We start from the raw sequence: 20,790 nt of genomic DNA, 5'->3' as shown, positions 1-20,790 counted from the left end.
TAAGGAAGGCTGTCATCCTGTCTGTACGGACTGTTCTAGATTAAGAAGGTTATTAGGAGAGAGAAGAGAAAAAAAAAAGTAGAAGAAAGAAAGATGAGCATGCCTTGAAAGGCTCCAGAGTTTTGGCTCCATGAGAGCTTTGGACAGTATCGTACATCTATTATTTAATGCCAGATATGTCTAGACTCATTCCTAGAATGCTGACGTGGGCAGGGGTCTTTGTTTTATCTCCTTGGGTAATTAACCAATTCAAGGAATTGACTGACCGCAAGTTCTCCTGTGCTTTTTTAAAGATTATACATCTTGATGTGTGACAGACTGAAAGGTTATCCTGAAAACTTGCTACCATGTATTACGTTTATCAACAGCAACAACAGCAGCAGCAGCAACATCAACAACAACAATAACAACAACAACAGTAATAATAGTACCACCACCACCACTACTACTATTACTACTACCACTACTACTAATAATCATCAGTGCTGGACAAAGAACACAAATCCTGTACTTAAGTGAAAGTAGAGATATCCATGGTAAGATATTACTCCAAAAAAAAGCAGAAGTAATGAATTTTAATTTCCACTTGTGTTAAAGTATAAAAGTACTTGATCTTAAATGTACATACATATCAAAAGTGAAAGTACTGTGATTTATTATGCGTACAATGTTGTTATAGTATTTTAGCAATTAGATACGTTCCCTCTTCCTGCTTAATTTGCCCATTTTAGGTGTGAAGGCTCTAATGTCTTTCTGGATACACAGATCTGTTAGTATAAGCTCATAAAATTAGTCTAACTTCCATGTCAATTAACATTATCATGAGTTGTCAACATGCAGGTGAATCATTTCCATTATGGAAATCTCAGTGGTTGGAACATGAAATAAACAGGATCTGAGAACAGGCAAACTTTCCTTTTGAGATTTATTTTCTTAAAAGTTGACACACATATTTAACAGTTTAAGCTTCTAGCAGTATAACTCAAAAACTTAAATGTGTATGACTGTGTGTGTATGTGTATGTGTCTTCTATCAAATTGTAATTAAGCTGTATCATGTGAAAGAGAGTGCTGTTATACTGTATATCAGCATGGTTGTGATTCGGTGGTATGCAGGCAGGCCAAGCACCAAAGCTAATCACAGTCGTGCTGGGACACAGAATAACAACACTTCCTCTCGTGTGATATTGCTTTCATATAACGGTTCTGTAAATGAGGCTACTCAGTAAGAAATGGTCGTGAGAATGGACAACAGATTATGCTTTTGGTCATTTATTCAGCTTTGTCAGCTCCATCGCTCCATCAGCCGACAAAGGTGGAGCAAAGCGGCTCATAAAGTTTTTCTCGCCCGCAGACTGGTTCGCAGCTTTTTAGCATATACATTTATCTGTGTGTTTCCACTGATTCGGCAACCAGTGAAGTAAAATATTTTGTAGTGGAGTGAAGGTAAAAAGTCTCCAGAAATGGAGACGCTTTGATAACGTGAAGATACTTGAAAAAGGTACTTAAGTACAATAACGGATTACACGTACTTTAATGCTGTCCACCACTGATAATAATAAGATTTAGACGTTTGTCAAATTTCAGCTTCATGTTCTGTTCTTTGTTGACCTTAGGGATGTGTTTGTTCAGCTATAATGTTTTGATGTTATGATATTTTTGCTTCATCACAGGACAAACTGTATGATCATGAAGTTAGGTCAAGCTGATCTCATCGTATTGCACTGCCCTGTGTATATCATTATTATATTACAGTATTTGCTGCTGTGTGTCCCTCTTGCTTATCCCAGAAATCATTATGTGAACTGCTTAGGAATGAGTTTGGACTAAAACTGACAGCTCTCATGTAATTGTGTAGCCAGATGACATCCGTTGTTGTGCAGTGACTTATAGGTGTAGTCTTGTCTGAAAGAGTGTCCTTGTTAAAGAACTAATTAATTAACATATCATATTTCTTTTCTCTTGGACTGATTTACTGTCTAGATCATTGATTACTTAAGGGCTTGTATTGTCTTTAATGTTTATTCCTTTAAAAAGCATTTCCTTTTAAAGCAGATATTGTGTGCCAGGTTTTTTTTTGTTGTTTTTTTGTTTTTTGATGGAAATCCAAAAGCAATCGATGGACAGCCAGACAGTGCTGCCCCAGCTCAGCCCTCCTGTAACGGAAGTGATCATATTCAACTGGATGCTTCGGCATAAGCGCTGCTCACTGTGTCAGGAATCGCTTGACAGTTTTGAACTTTTTACAGACGAACTATGTCAGAAGTTTGTCTGACTTTGTTTATGGTCTCGGTGTTTCTTTTGTTTTGCAGCTTAAGCTTTTCAAAGCCGGTTTATTCCGTTATTGAAATAAAAGTTATCTGACCGATAATTCATTAAGAGATCAAAGTAACATTAAAATCGTGTGGCCTAGAAAACATCAGGTCAGTTTGTTGTTACGTGAGGTATTCTCTCTCCATGTAAATCTCTCATATATGTGTGTGTGTGTGTGTGTGTGTGTGTGTGTGTCTACAGTAATTACATGTATGTGTATATGTACATGTATTTGTAATTGCTTTGGATGAAGATCTGCTCAAGTTACTTAATCCCACCGTGTAGATGCATGAAAAGCCTACAAGTAAGAGCGACTATTTAAGACAGGCTCCTATTTTAAGCACAGAGATCATTTAGGTGAGAGAATGATGGGGAGGGAAGGATAGGGGGTGGGGGGGCTCCGTACCTTGCAGTAAGGACAATCAATTAGCCTGTACTGCATTTTCTCTCTCTCTCTCTCTCTCTTTGGCCTTGCTCAGTCAATATTGATGGATTAATGTGCTCCATGGCTGGCCAGTTGCCCTCTGTCCCCAGGTCATGACTCCTGGGTCACCTCTTGAGTTTGTCATTTGGAGGCTGATGATGACCATTAATGACAAGAGGTGAAGAGGTAGTCCTGTAAAGAGATCTTAACAGGTAGTCTGTTCTGATGTGAATACAATCTACAGACGTCAACAGACGATGCCTGTTCTTCACATAAGCAAAGTTGTTTTTTTTTTTCTCTTCCTGTTTTTGAGCCTCTGCAGTGATGCTAAATGTAAATGTAAATGTCTTTTTTCCAAAGACGACGAATGAGTGAGTTGTCCGGTGAGCTTGATATCATTGTCCGCAGTTTAATGCGTTCCCCTCTAATCACCGTCTCGACTGTGAAACAGTAACTGGTTTAAATCCATTTCAGATTATTGTGAACAGAAAAGTGGACAAGACCCGGTGTTTGGAATGCATAATTATATCTCGTTTTGGGATTATTCTGGCGAGATCAGATGCTCTCTGGAATATTTATTCACATGCAAGAAGGCTAAACCCAAAGTGTAAATGTGCAAATTTCTCATTCCGTATGGTTCAGCATCAAAAACTTGAAAAAGCCCACAGCTGCCAGACTGCGAACCAACGCTCTGCTTTAAAGAGTCATAAACACAACCAAAATCCTTAAAACCTTCTCCAAACCCTAGTATCTCTCAATCCGCTGACACTGGGTTCCTCTCTACCCAAAGTCCCACGTCTGGGAATCTCTGCTTTTCATGTAATGACTAAAGAAAGAACTTGCCAATTCTGTCCTTAAGATTTTCTCTAAAAAAAAAAAACAAAAAACCTGAAACTAATTTAAAGTTTAGATATGGTGAGGTGCATATCAGGTCAATGTTAACTCACACAGCTCTGTCTCTTAATGACGCACTACTAATGTCAGACAACATAATGAGTCATTTCATTCTTGAATAGCAGGAGTTTTTTTTTTTTTTTTTTGAATATGAGATCTTATTGAAGGCAAAACAAGAGGCATGATGACTAAGGCATTTGAAAAGCAAAGAGACACGATCTGGTTTTATTTAGTGAAAACAAAAAAAAAAAAAAGGTGCTTTGCAATGCATTTGACCATGTACTTTGTAAGTCTGCCTGTGTAACATGGTATCCCAGGGCTATATATGGGCTATATAAACATTGGTATGTTTGTTCACTTATTCAGAGTCTTCAAATAGCACTGCCACTGCTCTCTCCCTCTCTCTCTCTCTCTCTCTCTCTCTCTCTCTCTTTTCCACTCTCTATTGCTTTCTCTATACCTCTCACACGGATGCTGGCCTGCTGAACTGCTGCCCAGTGCTGCCCGTAAATAAAGTAACAAATCATTTATTCAGTGACTGTGAAGAGCCACTGTGCCTGCACCCTGCTTGTCCAGGCCTGGATCAGGGACATGGCACACTGGTGGACAGCACGGTCCAAACTGGGGTATGACTGCAGGATGCACAGGAGAAATCGGTTAGCAAAATGTTGATACTTACAGGTGATGGGATGGCAAGACAGGCTGTGTGCCAAAAAAAGACATGTTAACTACAATCATTAGAGTGAACTCTTTCACTCAAAGAGATAGTGAGAGAAAGAGAGTGAGAGAGAGAGAGAGAGAGAGAGAGAGAGGCAGTAGAAGAAGAGGTAGAAAACATGCAGCATGACTGAACAGATTGAAATTTGAGTGGTGTAGATTAGCGTAGTCTGGGATTTAGATCAGTTCATTTCTGTAACAATGAAGACACGCTTCAGAATACTGCGTCAACATTCTGGAACTGCCGAAGGGTTCTGAAGTATGACTCATTTCTGCCTTGCAGTACTTTTGTGCAGAGTGGCAGTTTTATACAGTGCTATAACTAAATGTTTGCCTGTAATTGGAAACATTCTTTTTGGACTGAGTGACAAATTCTTTACAAGTAAGTATTTGTGCTGTAAAGTTTCCAAAGGAGATTTAAGCCCCATTTTAGAGAAAGAGCCATAGGACTACTTCAATCATGTTTCAGTTGGGTCTATACCACAAACACGCTAAGCTGACCATCCTGAAACCACGGGATGATGAAATGTGGCAACACAACAGATTTTTTGCTGCGTTTTACGTACACAATGCACAAGTTGTAGACATTTTGGATCAGTTGTGTCTTGAGTTATTACGGTTGTATTGTTTCTCTTCTTGGCTTTATTTGCTGTCGGCGTTGTTTTTCAGAACTGACGGAGTGTGAAGCATGTGAGAGGATGTTGATACCTGTAAGCAGTCAGTCACTGTGTGTTTGTGTTGGACCTTCCTCTCTCAATCAATGAATATGCTGAAGTGCCTGTGCTCTTTGCTGCTGGAGGGTGACCTACTTAGCCAGTTAGTGCTTTTTTATGGAAGACAGAGCTGGCAGACAAGAGCTGTTTAAATTAAAAGAGATCCAGTGTAACATCACTGCTCTGTCTGTCTGACTGGACCAGGCTGCTGGCTGATGGTGACAGACTAGGGTCCAGTGACCCACTGTGAGCCAGGTTCTAGAATAACACATGTGGTAGAGTGGCTGAGAGGCTGAACTGTGTGTGTCAGTGTGTGTGTCAGTGTGTGTGTGTGTGTGTGTGTGTGTGTGTGTTTCCCATGTCACCACTAAACTGATTTTGTATTCCACCATTAACTATGGCCGTTACACAAACATCAAGTAATTTATTATCAAAACATTTCCTTTTCATTCACTTGATCAGTTATGCTTAACCAAAACCTCTTGGCTATATATTTCTTTCATGTTTTATGACTCATGTACCTTCAATCTCTGGACTCTTTCTACCAGACCCTGGCCTGAGGGTGGCACTCCTCTCTCACACACGTCCATCTCTTGGCCTTGCATGTCTAGATCTAGATCTAAGCTAATCTATCAGTTGTTTGTGTGTGTGTGTGTGTGTGTGTGTGAGGGTAAGAATGCGAAAAGGCCTTAAGATGGAAATCAGATTTGAGTCAGAAGAACACAGCAATGGGCGACCCAAAGACACATACCATAAACACACGATATATCAGAACAGACTCCCAAACACCCAAACAAACACACACACATATATATTTAGAGAGAATGGTCTTGTTTGTTGCAGGAATACTGTGCTGATTTTGGAAGGTGATCTTGGAGAGATACAGTTGGGTGTGTTTGGGAAGAGTAGGCAGAGTTTCAGCAAGCGGGCCGATGATTATCTCCAAACACAAAGCAACGCTGTAAAATGGCAGTTCCCAGGGCTTGCATTTGCTAGAGAATAACTGCCAGGCAGTCAGTAATCAGCTAAGTACCATAATCCTCCTTGAGGGGTAAAGTCTTGCTTGACCTCCAGCTATATACAGCATGTGATAACAGCATTAAACGGTAACACCGCTTTCCTCTCCCGGCAGCCTTTGCTCCTCTCCCGTTCGGCTGCTCGGCAACTCTCGGCATGCGGAATCGGTAGAAAACACTCTCTGGTGTATATTGCTGTCACCTGCTTTAACAGTCTCTGGAAGGGAGGGGTGAGAGAGAGAGAGAGAGAGTGAGACAGAGTACGCAGCTCAGCTGAGGATGGCAGTGCTAACTGCTAACGAACTAGCTAGCGTCTCCTAGACTCAGGGTGGAGGTGTCGTTGCTGCGGTGACCTGGTTTCCCCTTTCCGGACCCTCTTGAGTGCCACACCCCTGAAGACATTGTGGATCGGCAAAGGATTTTGATTGGATGCATCGGTCTGGCCAGCATGGTCGCGCTAGTCCAGATGTGCAGTTTCTGACAGACAGGTGCGTGATCCGAACAGCCAGAGCAAGTGCTGGGCACAGCTGGAGTGTTTTTTATGCTAAATAGGGGTTTTTTTTGTTTGTTTGTTTTCGCACATCCTGTGTATGTTTGGGAAGTTCACAGCTCCTGCTGTGTACTAATTAAAAACGATAGTGCTTTTCTTAAGAATATGCTTGCTAAGAATAGTTTGCTGAAAAAGAATAATTTATGCTGTCTCTGACGCACAATATCCTGGCTAAGGGCACACGTTCCAAAGATATGATTATTAGATGTGTCTGTGTGTGGAATAGGATCATCTTGGATGGTGTTAATTTTGGCTTCTTTTTTTGCTTCCTGTGCTCTCTTTCTCTCTCTCTTTTTCTCTCTCTCTCTATTTCTCTCTCTCTCTCTCTCTCTCTCTCACTCGCTCTCCCTACCTTTCTCTGTTGTTCTCTCTTTCTCTCTGTTTCAACAGTCAGTGCATTTGAAATGCGTTTTAAGGTTTTTTTCTGTCATGAAACGATGGCTTGTTTTCTCATGATGGACAGAAATTCCATATACACAGACCTTCAAAGTTATCTGGACTTGTTCACTGTAACTGTCTGTCACAAATGAACATCAGTACAGTCAGATCATTCATTTCCTCAAATGTTTCTCCGTCATTATTTAATATTTAATATCAGAGATTACCCCTCCTCCTCCTTAATATTAGTAATTTTGTCCATAATTTCAGTTGCATGCTAAGAATATGGCCTGTGAGCCTGCATTTACTGTAGAGCTCAGACTACAGCCTCTAATGTGGTCATGCAGAATAAAACACTGGTTTTGGGCTTAACGCGGTACAATATCGGATTTATATGCAATATATGTGAATGATTAGAGAAAATCTCCCACTGTAATACTCCATGAGGATTAAATTGTATCCAATATTAAGACCACAAGTGATTCGTAATCTGAGTCATTTTAATTGATCTGACATTGCACAATGACTCAAATGTTAAAATAACCAGCTGCATTTTGCCAAGCTTGCTTTAGCTCGTTGTGAAAGGGGTCAGGAGGTTGAGGGGGGGATTATATTCCGGATCTCTGGATGCTGAATTGTTTTGGGGATGCAGTGTTATGGAATCTTGCAGAGGTGCACATGACTGTATTAAACAGAGAAGAATGCTTTTTTTCCATCTGAGTGCAGAAATTCTCATATCTCCACCTAAACCAGGGCTGCGATCTTGCTAGTGTCATTACTCCACATTTTTATTATACAAAATGTTGTTGATGTTGGCTGTTTTTTTTTTTTTTTTAATTTTTTTTACTGTTCTCTCCCACAGTATTGTATGTTAAAATGCCCTCAGATATAATTGCAGGCTCTTTAACAACCAATCACATCAAACATTCATGACTCCTTTTTATGCTCAACACCTGCAGATCCTGCAAACATTTAATCTCTAGGCCTAATTCTCATGCCTTGCAAAATCCAGGCCATTATTTGGTGTCTCCGCTTTAGTGTGGAGAAATGTTTCAGCTATGCGTTCTTTAATGACTGTATAAAACTGCTTCTCCAGCTTTAGCTAGCATAGGACTCAAAAAATGCTAACTCAGGGAAACAGAAGTCGGTAAAAGATCCTACAGATTAAGAAGCACCTTATGCTTTTCTACATGTTCTCTCAGTTTACCAAGAAGCTATATTTTAAACGTATAGAAAATCAGTTGTACAGTGAGGTAGTATGAGACTTTTAGAGCTAGCATTAGTTAGGTTCATCAGGTCATAAACTAACTTGCTGATGGTACCGTGTTGTTCTGCCCCATGTCCTATGTTATGTATGGACAAAGTATGGCCCCTCCTGATCCAGATGTTATTGCAACAGGATTCAGTTGCCCAACTGAAAGAAATGTCCTTAGACTGTGTTCTGATTTACAGTTAATCACAACTGACTTGTATCATTAACAGTGCCAAAAAACATATTTGATGTCATCTGTCTGATGAAGTGAAGTCAGAAACGCTTGGATGTGTGAGAGATATTTATGATTGGTCAAGTTCTGTTAAATGTGTTTGCTGGTAATCCTACAGTGGATTGTGATTAGACCTGTTCTGTTGAATTTGTTACATGTAATAGAGTGGGCGTTGTTGAATGTGTCTGATGTTATTCCTCTTCTGGACTGTGTTGTAGTGTATTTGTAGTTACAGGCAGAATCGGGCGTGTATTCTACACTGACCTCACAGCCTAAATATGGTCCCTGGGATATTTTAAGATGCTCTGACAGGATGTGAATTTGAATGCAAATATGGGGTCAGTGGGTTGTAGCATCTCTTTTTCTTTCTCTCTTCCTCTCTTGCTGTCTCCCTCTCTCTCTCTCTCTCTCTCTCTCTCTCTCTCTCTCTCCCTCTCTCTGTCACTTTCTCTGTCACACTCCACTCTCTTGCTCTCCCCTTGCTTTTAGCCTTGAGGGCAGGAGAGTTACAACATCTGTTCTGAACTGATTGAGACTGACCCGTGAGACATGATGCTTGGAAAGAGAGAGAAAGAGAGAGAGAGAGAGAGAGAGAGAGAGAAAGAGAGAGAGAGGGAGAGAGGGGGGGGCAGAGAGAGGGGTCGGGGAAGAGAGAGAGGCTTAGAATTTGTTACTGCTCTTTGTTACTCTTGTTACAGCTTTCAGCAGTGCTTTAGTGTTGGTGACTCTCTCTCTCCTGATAATTCACTCTGACACACTGGTCAACATGAATCAGTCCACAGTGTGGCCCTGCTGACCTCTCTGCCTGGCAGGTCAACCGTCAGGAACATGCCAGAGCCAAGGGCCTTTCACAACTGGTACTTTCTGTCTGACCTCTCCCTAGAGTGAGGGGGAGAGAGAGAGAGAGAGACACACACAGAGAGACAGAAAGTGTAAGAGAGAGAGAGAGAGAGTAGACTCTTTCAGCAATCCAAGTGGTGTCAAGCTCTCCTGTTACCCTCACTTTTAACACAGCTGGTGCCTGTGGGCCCCTGGGTGACCTCCGAGAGGAAGTGGTAGCATTTGGGATAACAGTGATATCTGCTGATCTCTGACAGCTTAGATAGGAGTGTGTCAGAGTAGAGTGGACACAGTGTTATGTGTCACGAGATTTAGACGACTGGTGGTGGTGATATGATGATGTTTGACTCAGCACATTCCGAGTCAATCAGTAAAACCAGTTGCCCTCATTGAAAAAGGGTCAGTATTAAAAACTAAACTCAGGACATCTTATTAAAGGAAAAAGAGAGAAAATTATAGTGTGACAAAATCTAAGTAACTGTTTGATTATGTTTGTCATCTTTTTGTCTCATGTCTGATTGGTGTGCCTTTGCTGATTGACAGGAAAAGAAGTCCATCTGCGACCAGGGATCCAAACCAAGTGTATAACCAAAGGGAGGGGGGAGGCTCGCAGTATGCGCCGGTGGATGGCGGCATGCCTCGTTCTCCGTCCGACTACGGACGGGACCCTCGACGGACATCGCGGGACTCCAGGATGTACAACGACTCGGGAGGATACTGGGATTCCAGGGGCCGTTGGCATTCCCAGGACCACCAGCTGGACGCGGAGCTAGATGACTACGAGCTTCAGCGGCGGCGTGAGGAGGAGTACCAGGCCCGTTACCGTAGTGACCCTAACCTGGCTCGTTACCCGGTGAAGCCGCAGCCCTATGAGGAACAGATGCGCATCCATGCCGAGGTGTCGCGGGCGCGGCACGAACGTCGCCATAGCGATGTTTCGCTGGCTTACACCGAGCTCGACGACCTTCAGGGCCACGCAGGACGCCAGTCCCGCCCGCCCCTCGTCGGAGGCCCCGGCCAGCGCTCCTATTCGGTGGACAGGACGTCACCGGGTCCGCGGACGTCCAACCACAGCCCTCCCACCCCCCACCGGAGCCCCGTCCTGGGGGAGGGGCGAAGGGGGCTCGGGGAACCCGCGCGGAAGCCCGTTCCCCAGCAGCACCACCTCGACCCGAGTTCGGCTATGCGCAGGAACAAGCGAGAGAAAATGGACAGCATGCTGAGGAACGACTCGCTCAGCTCGGACCAGTCGGAGTCCGTCCGACCTCCCCCGCCCAGGCCCCACCGCAGCAAACGCATGGGCAAGCTGAGGCAGCTGGGTAGTTTCAGCAGCTCGGAGGAAGAGCTGGCCACCACGCCGGAGTACACCAGCTGCGAAGACGTGGAGCTGGAGAGTGAGTCCATCAGTGAGAAAGGTAGGCCCAGACTGATGCAATGCAATGATGGGGAACTACCGATGGCGTAGTGTCTCCCTGGAGATGATTTATATCTCTTTTAATATAACTCTTTCTTTGATAAATCGTTGCACTTAAAGCGTTTGTCCTGAGTGCTAACTAGATTTGGCTTGGAGTTGGATGTTTTATGAGTACATTACACTTCCTACGCATACTTAAGACCTCTCAATGAAATTAATAGCTAATGTTTTTGGATAGAGTTGCTTGTTTATTTTAGGTTATTATGGCTCCTATAAGCCATTTCTGATATGTGATCATGCTTATTAAATGTTTATTTGAAATGGATTTGAAGGAAAAGCCTTTGAAAAGTGGAGTACTGATCTTGGAATAATATTGTTTTGCTAATTGGTTTCTGTCTTAAATTCACTGTTATTAATTTCTGTTTTGCATTCCCTTTTCTAGCTCTTTCTTGTTCTATGCACTTTACTGTTGATGGGCCGATTTGTGGAAAACAGAACTTGTGATACCATGTGCTGATTACTATATATTTGCTTTGAGAAAGAATAAATGTGTGTGTGTGTGTGTGTGTGTGTGTGTGTGTGTGTGTGAATGCATGTCTGTGTGTGCGCGCTCTAATTTAAGTTGATATGTGCTGGTAGTGTGGTGTGTGCTGGTATTTAGATGATATAAGTTTGTTCAGGAAGATGAACCACATTGAAATGTCCTGAGAACATGTGATTAGAGCCATCAGTAGTTTTTAGAATATTCCGGAAAGTGTGCACTGGAACGAGTTCACTGAGAAGGATAGTTCTAAGTCAGAGGTCCATGCTTGCGAGATATGCATTTCCTCGCAAGTGTTAGACTAAACTGACAAACTGACGTATTGGGCTATGTGTGGAATATCTAATCTGACGAAGCTTACTTTATTGAAAAAAATTTTTTTTTTTGAGCTGGCACAGAGAAAGCTTTGGTTACATGCACCAAACTACCATCATCATCAGTTGTGCGTGTTAATGAGTTACTGTGTGGTAAATGCAATCACTCTCCTACGGTCTGAGAGTCTGAGACAACCAGTGAGTTTGGGGACGATGGCAGAGACATTCTGTACTGCAGGGTTTTCACCGCAGCTTGTACATCTCCTAAACCTCAGATACCGTCAAAGGCATCAAGCATCTCGGTGTACTTATGATGACCGCGCTGTTTGGCTAGCAGAGCCAGCTACGGTATCCGTGAAAATGCAGTGCGCTGTACAGAATTAGAATTTCCTTTGCAGGTGGGCATGGAGATTAGCTTGGTTTCTCAGGTTTTTCAGACAAAAGAATCCATAGATTGTTTGGTTGCTGTCACAATGTTGTTTGAGGTTTTCAGCTCCCCTGTTATGCTAATGGTAGACGCTTGTGTAAGTTTCGGTGCAGGTTTTTAGGACTTAGGCCAAGTGTATATTTTTCAGTTGCACTTTAGAAAGGTTTAATCCTAACAATATTGTTGTCTGTTTTTGTTTTAAACCCTGCCACACTGCTTTGTTTTAGAGAGAGACTTTTCCGGACTGAATGTGTGCAGTACTCGATATTACGCCTTATAGGTCCTTTAGCAGTCAGCCTCAGAAATCACCTCCATATGTCCAGACTGGTGGTGCTGCAGTCAGTGGTAGTAATTAGGCATTGATTGTTGTCAGGGTTGTAATTATGGCCAGGCCAAAGGTGTGTGGGAAGACGAGGATTATGGGAGGCCTGTCTGTCAGAGAGAGAGAGAGAGAGAGAGAGAGAGAGAGAGATCTTGGAGTAGTGACAAGCACCTCATGGAGGAGGAATCTGCCTCTGTTTAGATATATATATATATATATATATATATATATATATAATGTTTTCATCACTGTCCCAAGAAAATCTATTCTAATTATTAAGACTAGGGCAATGAAGGGCTAATCAAAGGGAAATAAATGGTAGATTTCAGGTTTGGTGTTCAAGGCAAGTCATTAGGGTGGCTAATTAATATGTTACTAAACCGTATAATCTTGATGCAAACTAGATGTTAAATAGTAACATTCTCAGTGGTAATGTGATTTGGCTACATATCACGTTATTTTATGGTCACGAAGATTAGGCTCTTGTAATTGAATTGAAGTCTTCTGTCCTTTTGCTGATAACGTTCACTAGATCAATGGCTGAGTCTAGGTCTTTGGTCCTGGATGTGATATACTTTTTGCTCCAGTGAAGTGTCTTACAATGGTGCAGTTATTGCAGGTTCTGTCACGTCAGGTGTATTTATTGCAGGTTATGCCTTACAAATATGCTTCTGATGGTCGGTTCACTTAGAATGCCACACATCATTATCCTCTATTGTTCACATTCTAACTCAACACTAGTAGCCATTAGATATAAGACTTAGGTTTGTCAAGAACACACACTCATCAAACTAGAAAATGAGATGCAACCAGCTTGGCTGTTTGTCCTTAGCCAATCATGTATAGATTTTCTTAGTGGTCATATCACAAGGGAGAGGCTAATGGCACCCACTCTGCAGTATTTTAAGGAGTCTCTTGCGTTTATTTCTTGCAAAAACCGAAGAATTAATTCCCTTCAGATGTTTTAGTTTTCCTCTCCCTTTGCCTGGAGGCTTGGTGTTCCTAATATGATTTGAGTCAAGTCTCCCTCTCCATTTGCCTTGAGGCTCGCTGTTCTCAATCAGCGTTAGCTTGTGTTGGCCAAGACTGTCAGGTCAGTGTTTTGGTAACGCTGACACCGCGTTAGGTCACGGAGCCTGCCGAGACACCACATGGTTTAAGTGGGACTCGTCCCCGAGGCCCGAACCCAACCCTCTGCAAGGTCCAACTATTCCTCCGCTGCTGGGATCTGTCCTCTCTGTGTCTCTGTCCCCTCCCAGAAGCTCTGATGTTGTCAGGGCCTTAATTAGCTCAATTTGATAAGCCTCTTTACTACAGCAGTACAGGAGCTGTCACTTGTAAGTTCTGGAGAGTCACACTCCAGGGAACGAGAGTGTCCGGTCTGTCGGATGTTCCTGTCCTGGTCCAAGACGGTGGGAGTGTATGCTCTCCTCCGGTCGTCATCGTCAGGAGAAGAAAGTGAACTTCACTGAAAAAGCGTGTCACATCGTGTCTCAACTACTTAATACACTCAGGATTTTGGACTGGACGAGGGTTTAACAGAATATAGGGCACAGGCTGAACCAAGGAGAGGCTCTCTCACTCTCTCTTTTTTTTCCCTCACGCTTGCACAACACCCATGCCCACATTATCACAAACACACACACACACACACACACACACACCTCCCTGTTCAGATTACGCATATTATTTTTCTCTATGCATTTAATGAATGAATAGCTGTACCTTAAGGAGAACTAAAATTAACCAAAGGAAACAAAACTGTTTATATCAACGTTACTAGAATAGAACACCTCATTGCTAGGATAGAACATACATCATGACATGTCTTATAACATAACATCTCCCTCACACTAATTCTATTACAGAATTGTAACAGAATTGTAACAGAATTGCCTGTGCTCATTACAGTGGACAGTAAGGCAGCTAAAAGCAGCATTGTGATCTCTGACGAGCTTAACTTGCCATCGGATGTCATAGGGAGAGCAGCAGTCAGTCACAGATTACAAGACGTTATTGGTTCAAAGTTCCTTAAATCCCTCCCACTCAGTGAAATGAGAAAGGGATTCTAACAATCTAACAAACTGGTGGAGGTGGACACGGCGACGCTATACTGTACGAAGGAAGGGAAAATGGTGGTGAGTGGCTCTTTTCCCCGGGCTTTAAATATCATGGACTTATTTGAGTTTTGCATACGTCTCTTGCGTGATCTTGGATTATTACCCTTGTGGGAGCAAGTGAATTCTATTCATTAATTCAACTGATTTTCACCAAAAACAACTATGCTTTGTGACATTTTGGTCACGTCAGATGCAATAGCAGAGAGGAAGAGCAGGCGTCATCCTGGGCTGCGTCGCCGGTTGGTCGTGGTTCTTTCGGTAAAGTTGGAATACTGTTTGAGCTGGAGGAGTTCTGTGAGAATCAGGGATCAGGCCTGTCAAAACCAGTGAGACAGCCTGTTGTTATGTGGGGATCATGTAGGACAGAGTGTTTGAGCTGGCTTACAAGAATAAAGGTAAGCTCATTATTCTAAGGCATGAACTGCCTCTACAGTGAGCACAAAGAGTGAGGGAAGCCTGTGGGGGGGGAGGAGTAAGAGGAAGAACCGGCTAACTCTAAAAGACGACAGGACGTCGGTTTCTTTTCCTTCCTTTTTTTTGGAGGGGGAGGGGGGTTGTTTTGACCTGATCCTGTGAATTTTATGGAGATACATGAAGCTGGTTCGACCACGTCACCCGAATGGTAGCGCGTCCTCTTCGCTGGTGCACTTCAGCAAAGCAGCTTTGCAGAAGTCCACCTAGCCAGGGTTTGGAAGCGGTAGCGCAGCAAAGACGGATTATCAATAATATATTTGGACCACGCCGGGTGGATCCTCTTTCCTGAAAAGACAGGGAAGAGTCCCTAATGGGCCGACCAAAGTGGAGAGTTACGCGTGTGTGCTGGTGCTAGTTCACACGGGAGTAATGTCGAAAGATGTACGCTTGTTTTATCGCTCCCGCTTGTTAGCGGATAGTGCTGTGAGTGAAATGTAGTGTGGGTGTTTTGTCCGTTTGTCTGTTATTGGTCAGTGACAGTGAGGACAGAAAGCTGTCATGTTAATGTCTGTCCTCACACTTTTGCTTTTGGGTCGGTCATTTGTCTTCTCTCCTGTTCTTAGTAGGTTTAGATCTTAGTGAAGTCTTTTGAAATGATAAGTTATTTCAGTCAAACAAATCAGTAATTGTCTTGTAAATAGTCATTTAAACAAGGCATTTTAAAACGATAAAAAATTGAATAACAAAGTCTTTCTTTCCAAATGTCTTAAGAAAAAAATATCACATTTTTATTCTGCATTACAAACTGAATGAATTATGTGAGCCACAGTTAATGTGTTTTGATGATTATCCAAACAGCATAGTGTAAATATAATTGATATTATGATAAACACGATATCTGTGGAAATTTCATTTTAGCAGCATGGTACTGTATAGGTATAGAAAGTTCTAAAGTAGATTACACTCTCCCTTTCTCTAAGGATCAATTGAATCCCTTTATTTTAGAGTAGCTTACATAAATGGATGGATTTTGGGTCATGGTTTAGGGGCATCTGAGGACGTTTCCGTGATCATCTCTCGTATTCATTTCTAGACACACATTTGCAGACTGTCCTGAATTTCAAGTGTAAACTAAGGTCCACTCACTTAATATTTCATAAAACCACGCTGCCAACCTCTTGCTCAGGTTTGATCCTGTAAGAAAATGTGACCAATATAGATACAATCAAATCCAATCAAGCTGCCAACCACGCAATGAATCACAGTCAAGTATATGGTAAGACATATATAAAGCTATATAGTCACAAAGACAACGGATTGTTACATTTCTTCAAGTCATAACTAAGACATTGTTGGATGATGGAAAAGAGAAGATGGTCTTGAAACTTTGTCAGTGCAGCTTTGGATTTGTTATTGCGTCAGTAACGTGGGTGGATGCTTAAAATGGTTTATTTTATGATCCACATCAGGGTCAAAGCTTGTGACTACTCAGCATGGCTTCATATACAGTATGTATTAACCAAATCTGTGTTTTAGAAGTTTGTGTTTGTGTACACTTAGTGTGATCTATACTATCCCCCAGTCAAGTAATCAGCAAACTAGCATCTAATTGTTTTACATAATAATGTGTTAAACTTGGACTGTGGAAGGGATTGTGCTCACCATTACTGATTTTAAGCCAATAAATAAACAAATAAATAAATAAATCTCTAGGTTATAAAGTCATATAGTATGAAGAGTACTCTTAAGTTACTGATCAGTCTCACAAACCTTTTTTTTTAAAGTTTGAGTGTTCAAGGCTCCTTTGCAATTGTTCATTTTTCAAGAGCTTAATAATGATGTTAAGTCACTTCAAAGTTCTTTGCAAATGTCTTCATTGTACTGCATTGGCTAATTGTGTATACACTTCAGTCCCACTGGACACATTTATTGAGCAATACATTTCATACTTTAAGTGTATTTTGCCTTAAAACACCCATGGCAGGTGTATCTGTCTGTAGATTTAGAGCAAGGGTTCTCTAGTTTCATTTGGCAGCGAAGATTAGGATGAGCTCAGATCAACACTAAAAGTCAGAGTGTCCACCATTTGACATCACATCAATAAACTTCAAGAAATTTGATTATTTATTTAGATGACATCATGCTGTTATTAAGATAGTGCAGTTTATGATTTTAAAAAAAGGACTGAGGTACTCGGGAAGTCCGGTGGAAAAAGATGCCAGCCCACCACTGCAGAGGGCCGGGTTTTAGTCCTGGTAGCAGTGTTTTCGGTTTGACCGGGTGGAACACAATTTGCAAAGGTCGTTGATGGGATGCTGGCAGGGGATCATCTTCCCCGTCACTGCAACAGTGACTCCCAACAGTTGGTCAGGGCTACATTAGTGATGGGCAGATCGGGGGAGCATAGCGTGAACCTGCACATGCATTTCAGCTCCGTGGTCTAGTGAAAAGAAGCAGTGCTTGACTCCATGTATGTCGGAGGAGAGATGTGAAAGTCTGTGCCCTCCCTTGCCGGCCATCACGCGGAATTGGCCGTTGGGAGAAAAGGGGATTAAAAAAACCCCCAAAAATTAAATTCAGTTTCAAGGTAAAAAGGGGTAATTTTCTAATGGGCAGACCAAACTTCTGTCTGATTTTTGAAAAGTGACATTTGTTTGTCTTCTTTTATGTCTCACTGGCCTCTTTAGTCTTCCACTGGAATTAAGTTTATTTTTCTATTGGAAGTACTGGTGGAGGTACCACTGGAGTTACCGTCTTACTCATAATTCAGTAAGTCATAAAGATCCGAACGCAATACATGTGTAGTTTCAAAATTCTTTTGAAAATAGATAACCTCTGACACAAGAATTAGGTGACATAATGGTTTGTGATGGATTCGATTGTGCTGCTAAAGCTGATGTAGGTATGAGCTGGCTAATTTTTGTCTTTAATTTGTTTCGTCGATCCGTACTTTTATCTAATTATGAATTAGTGAACTTTTCCTTTGCTCTGGCGCTCCCCTAGAGATTCAGTACAGCGGCTTCATCAGACACGGGCTTGTTTGATTGACTGGAGACTTTATACAAGACTAAAGTTGGTGCCAGTCAATTAAGTACATTCAGTCTATTTTTAGTTTTGCACTGTCTCTTCATTCTGAGTTCAGACTCTGTCCTTTCCAGGGTGCACCCTTTCAGAGGAGAGCACTCATGGGAATTATTTTGGCCTGAAGTTTAAGTCTGTGGTGAGATGACGTCAGAAATAAGAAATAAGAAAAACACTACTTGTACTCTAGTGCTATTAACCTTCGTACAGCACTTTTGAATGAGTGCTGTTTCGGTAGCAACACATGTTGTGAAGACATAATTTCAGCCTTTATCCCTGGTCCTTTAAGTGGATGCCTCCCCCTCTCAGATTTAATATGACTCAGTTTTCTTTGCCTTTGGGTTACCACTGTGCTTGCTCACATGGTTCGTTTGGTCAGGGTTTTGGTTCACCGGGCGCAATGCAAATTTGTTTCCTACATATTTACATGACTTAGCATTTTTGAACTCTATTGGTGTGTCTCTCTATCTGCATGAGATAGTCTGTGTGTGTGTGTGTGTGTGTGGGGGGGGGGGGGGAGAATTAGCTGTAGATTTTGTGAGTGTAGGTATAGATTTTATGTGCACATTTGCTTGTGTGTACGTGTGTGTGAGAAAAAGAGAGTGAGTGCATGCGCGTGTGTGTGTGTGTGTGAGTGAGCAAGTGAGAGAGAGAGACAGAGAGAGTGAGAGAGAGAGAGAGCTGTCCTTACCTGTCCTCTGCTGTCCCCCTCTTGTGTGCACTGACCACAGGAGATATGGATGGCCACTGGTGGGACCATGCGTCTTGGCATAATGACTCCGCCCCTATGTCTATGGTGAGGCCTGCGAGCCCCCGACCTCCCCCCCCTGCCCCCCGTCCTCTGCGCCCTGTACCATCCCATTTTCCCTCGTTTTAATTCACGTGTGCATGTTTTCTTTTTTTTTTTCTCCTTTTCTCCTCTATTTTTTCTTTTTTTTTTCTCTCCTCCCATCCCCAACCTATAGGCGACAGTCAAAGGGGAAAAAGAAAGACAAACGAAAACACATTTTTTTTGGATGTCACTTATGCCATGTCTGAGAGACAAAAGAAAATGGTACGATTTGGGGACCGTTCCTTTGAAGAGGACGCAGAATGGGGTGAACCCCAGGTCAAAGACTCGGGTGTTGACACGTGCAGTAGTACAACCCTAAATGAGGAACATAACCATAGCGATAAGGTACTGGGACTTATTGTCTGTCTGTCAAGCTTGCTCTCACCCTGAACACCTTTGCTCTATTTATCATATCTTTACAACCTAAACGATTCTGATTCTCGTCTTGATTCTTGAGTCTCTCTCTGTGAGTTATTCTTCTTCAGCTGCATTGACTCTTCTTAAAGAAAGGAAAAACAAAAAAAAAAGAGGAACGCTTTTGCTTGCTTTGCTGTTTGCTCTTTAGCTGCAATTATTCCACGATAAGAAAAAGAAAGAAAAGTAAAGTTAAATGAATAAGTAAATAAATACAAACAGAGCAAAAGTTGTCCTGGCACTCTGGAATGTTGCCCGACTCTGCTGCATGCTAGCCTCTAGGCGCTGTGGTTCGGTCACCTACAAATGTCAAGGGGACGCCGTCTCTTTTTTCCTACTCCGTCACGAGATCTTCTCACTCTTTTCCTCTTTGGGGTTTGTTCACTTTTCACACACGGTCCTTTTATTTAGCTTCAACCACAGGAGTAGGCTAGTGTGGGCAGTAATCTTGCACAACAATGACTGTTTTTCTTTTTTCCCTTCTCACTGTCATGTTCTTTGTGTTGTTATCTTCCATCACCGAATTTCCCTGAACTGGTGTTAGACACTTTCTCTTTTTTTTGTTTTTTTTTCTTCTTCCTCCTCTACTCCTTTTTTTCTATCACAGTGAGGTAGCTTGCTTCATACCTCCATGCCTTATCTTTAATGGATATGTGAGTTGTTTTACTGCGCTAGCATTAGGTAGTAGCGATAGCGCTAAAGTGCTAGCTTCCCTCTGCATGAGTTGTTACGCATTTATCATTCATCCTGTTTTTATGAGATTTCTGTTGTGATCTCACAAATTATTGACCTCCTTAAGTGATGTTAGAACAAGAGACACAAAATGAATTAAATAATTCTGAGTTACCTAATACTTTTTAGCTGTGATATCAAATGTAAAGAAAGCCAATTTGAACTAGCTTAGCAGTATATGCAAAACAGCAGTTCTTGTCTTTGGCTCAAAAAACAAAAACAAAAACAAACAAACAAGCAAAAACACAAAACAGATTGCCAGTATGGGCTTAACTTTCAAAACACTGTGCAGTAAATGGTTTCCTGATCCAAAAGAGCAAAAGAGAATTTGAAATAATAAAAATGTGAAGAGTTTGTGTCATCACAATGTGTTTGCAGACTGCTAGAAATAAAAATGGCAACCCTTCTGTCCTCTCACTTCCTTGTGTGAGCGTGTGTGCGTGTGCGAGTACGGATTCGTGACTTCATAGATGTGCTGTATAGACATTTTAAAACACGAGTTGTGTTGTCACTCTGACCTCATAGCACCCGGTGACATGGCAACCGTCCAAAGATGGCGAACGCCTAATAGGGCGGATACTGCTAAACAAGCGGATGAAAGATGGAACCGTGCCCAGAGACACTGGGGCGCTGTTGGGCCTGAAGGTAAGAATGGAGAACAGCTCGACATACAACAGGTGCTGCTGTCAACTATCAGTGTAGTAGACGCCCTGTGTTGATCTCTCCTAACCTGTGTGTACAGCATCTGGCTGAAATCTGTAGCTTAGTGATCATTCGATGAGCTGTTTTACAGCTTATGATAACGCTTTTGTTTTATTGACATCATGGAATGAAATGAAAAATTATAGTTC

General features: G+C 42.1%; 1 protein-coding gene across 1 annotated transcript in view; it reads left to right on the top strand.

Annotated features, from left to right (window-relative positions):
• Nucleotides 1-20,790, top strand: part of rims2b (regulating synaptic membrane exocytosis 2b) — a 92,370-nt gene that overhangs the window by 24,235 nt on the left and 47,345 nt on the right. The window contains exons 9-11 of the mRNA XM_030788463.1: nt 9,872-10,743; nt 18,693-18,757; nt 20,465-20,584. Coding sequence (XP_030644323.1) covers nt 9,872-10,743; nt 18,693-18,757; nt 20,465-20,584 — 1,057 coding nt within the window. The remainder of the gene's footprint in view (nt 1-9,871; nt 10,744-18,692; nt 18,758-20,464; nt 20,585-20,790) is intronic.

This window comes from Chanos chanos, chromosome 12, assembly GCF_902362185.1.
Source record: "Chanos chanos chromosome 12, fChaCha1.1, whole genome shotgun sequence".
NCBI classification, from domain to species: Eukaryota; Metazoa; Chordata; class Actinopteri; order Gonorynchiformes; family Chanidae; genus Chanos; species Chanos chanos.
Note: the sequence above shows the minus strand (reverse complement) of the source record. Positions and strands in the feature narration are given on the sequence as shown.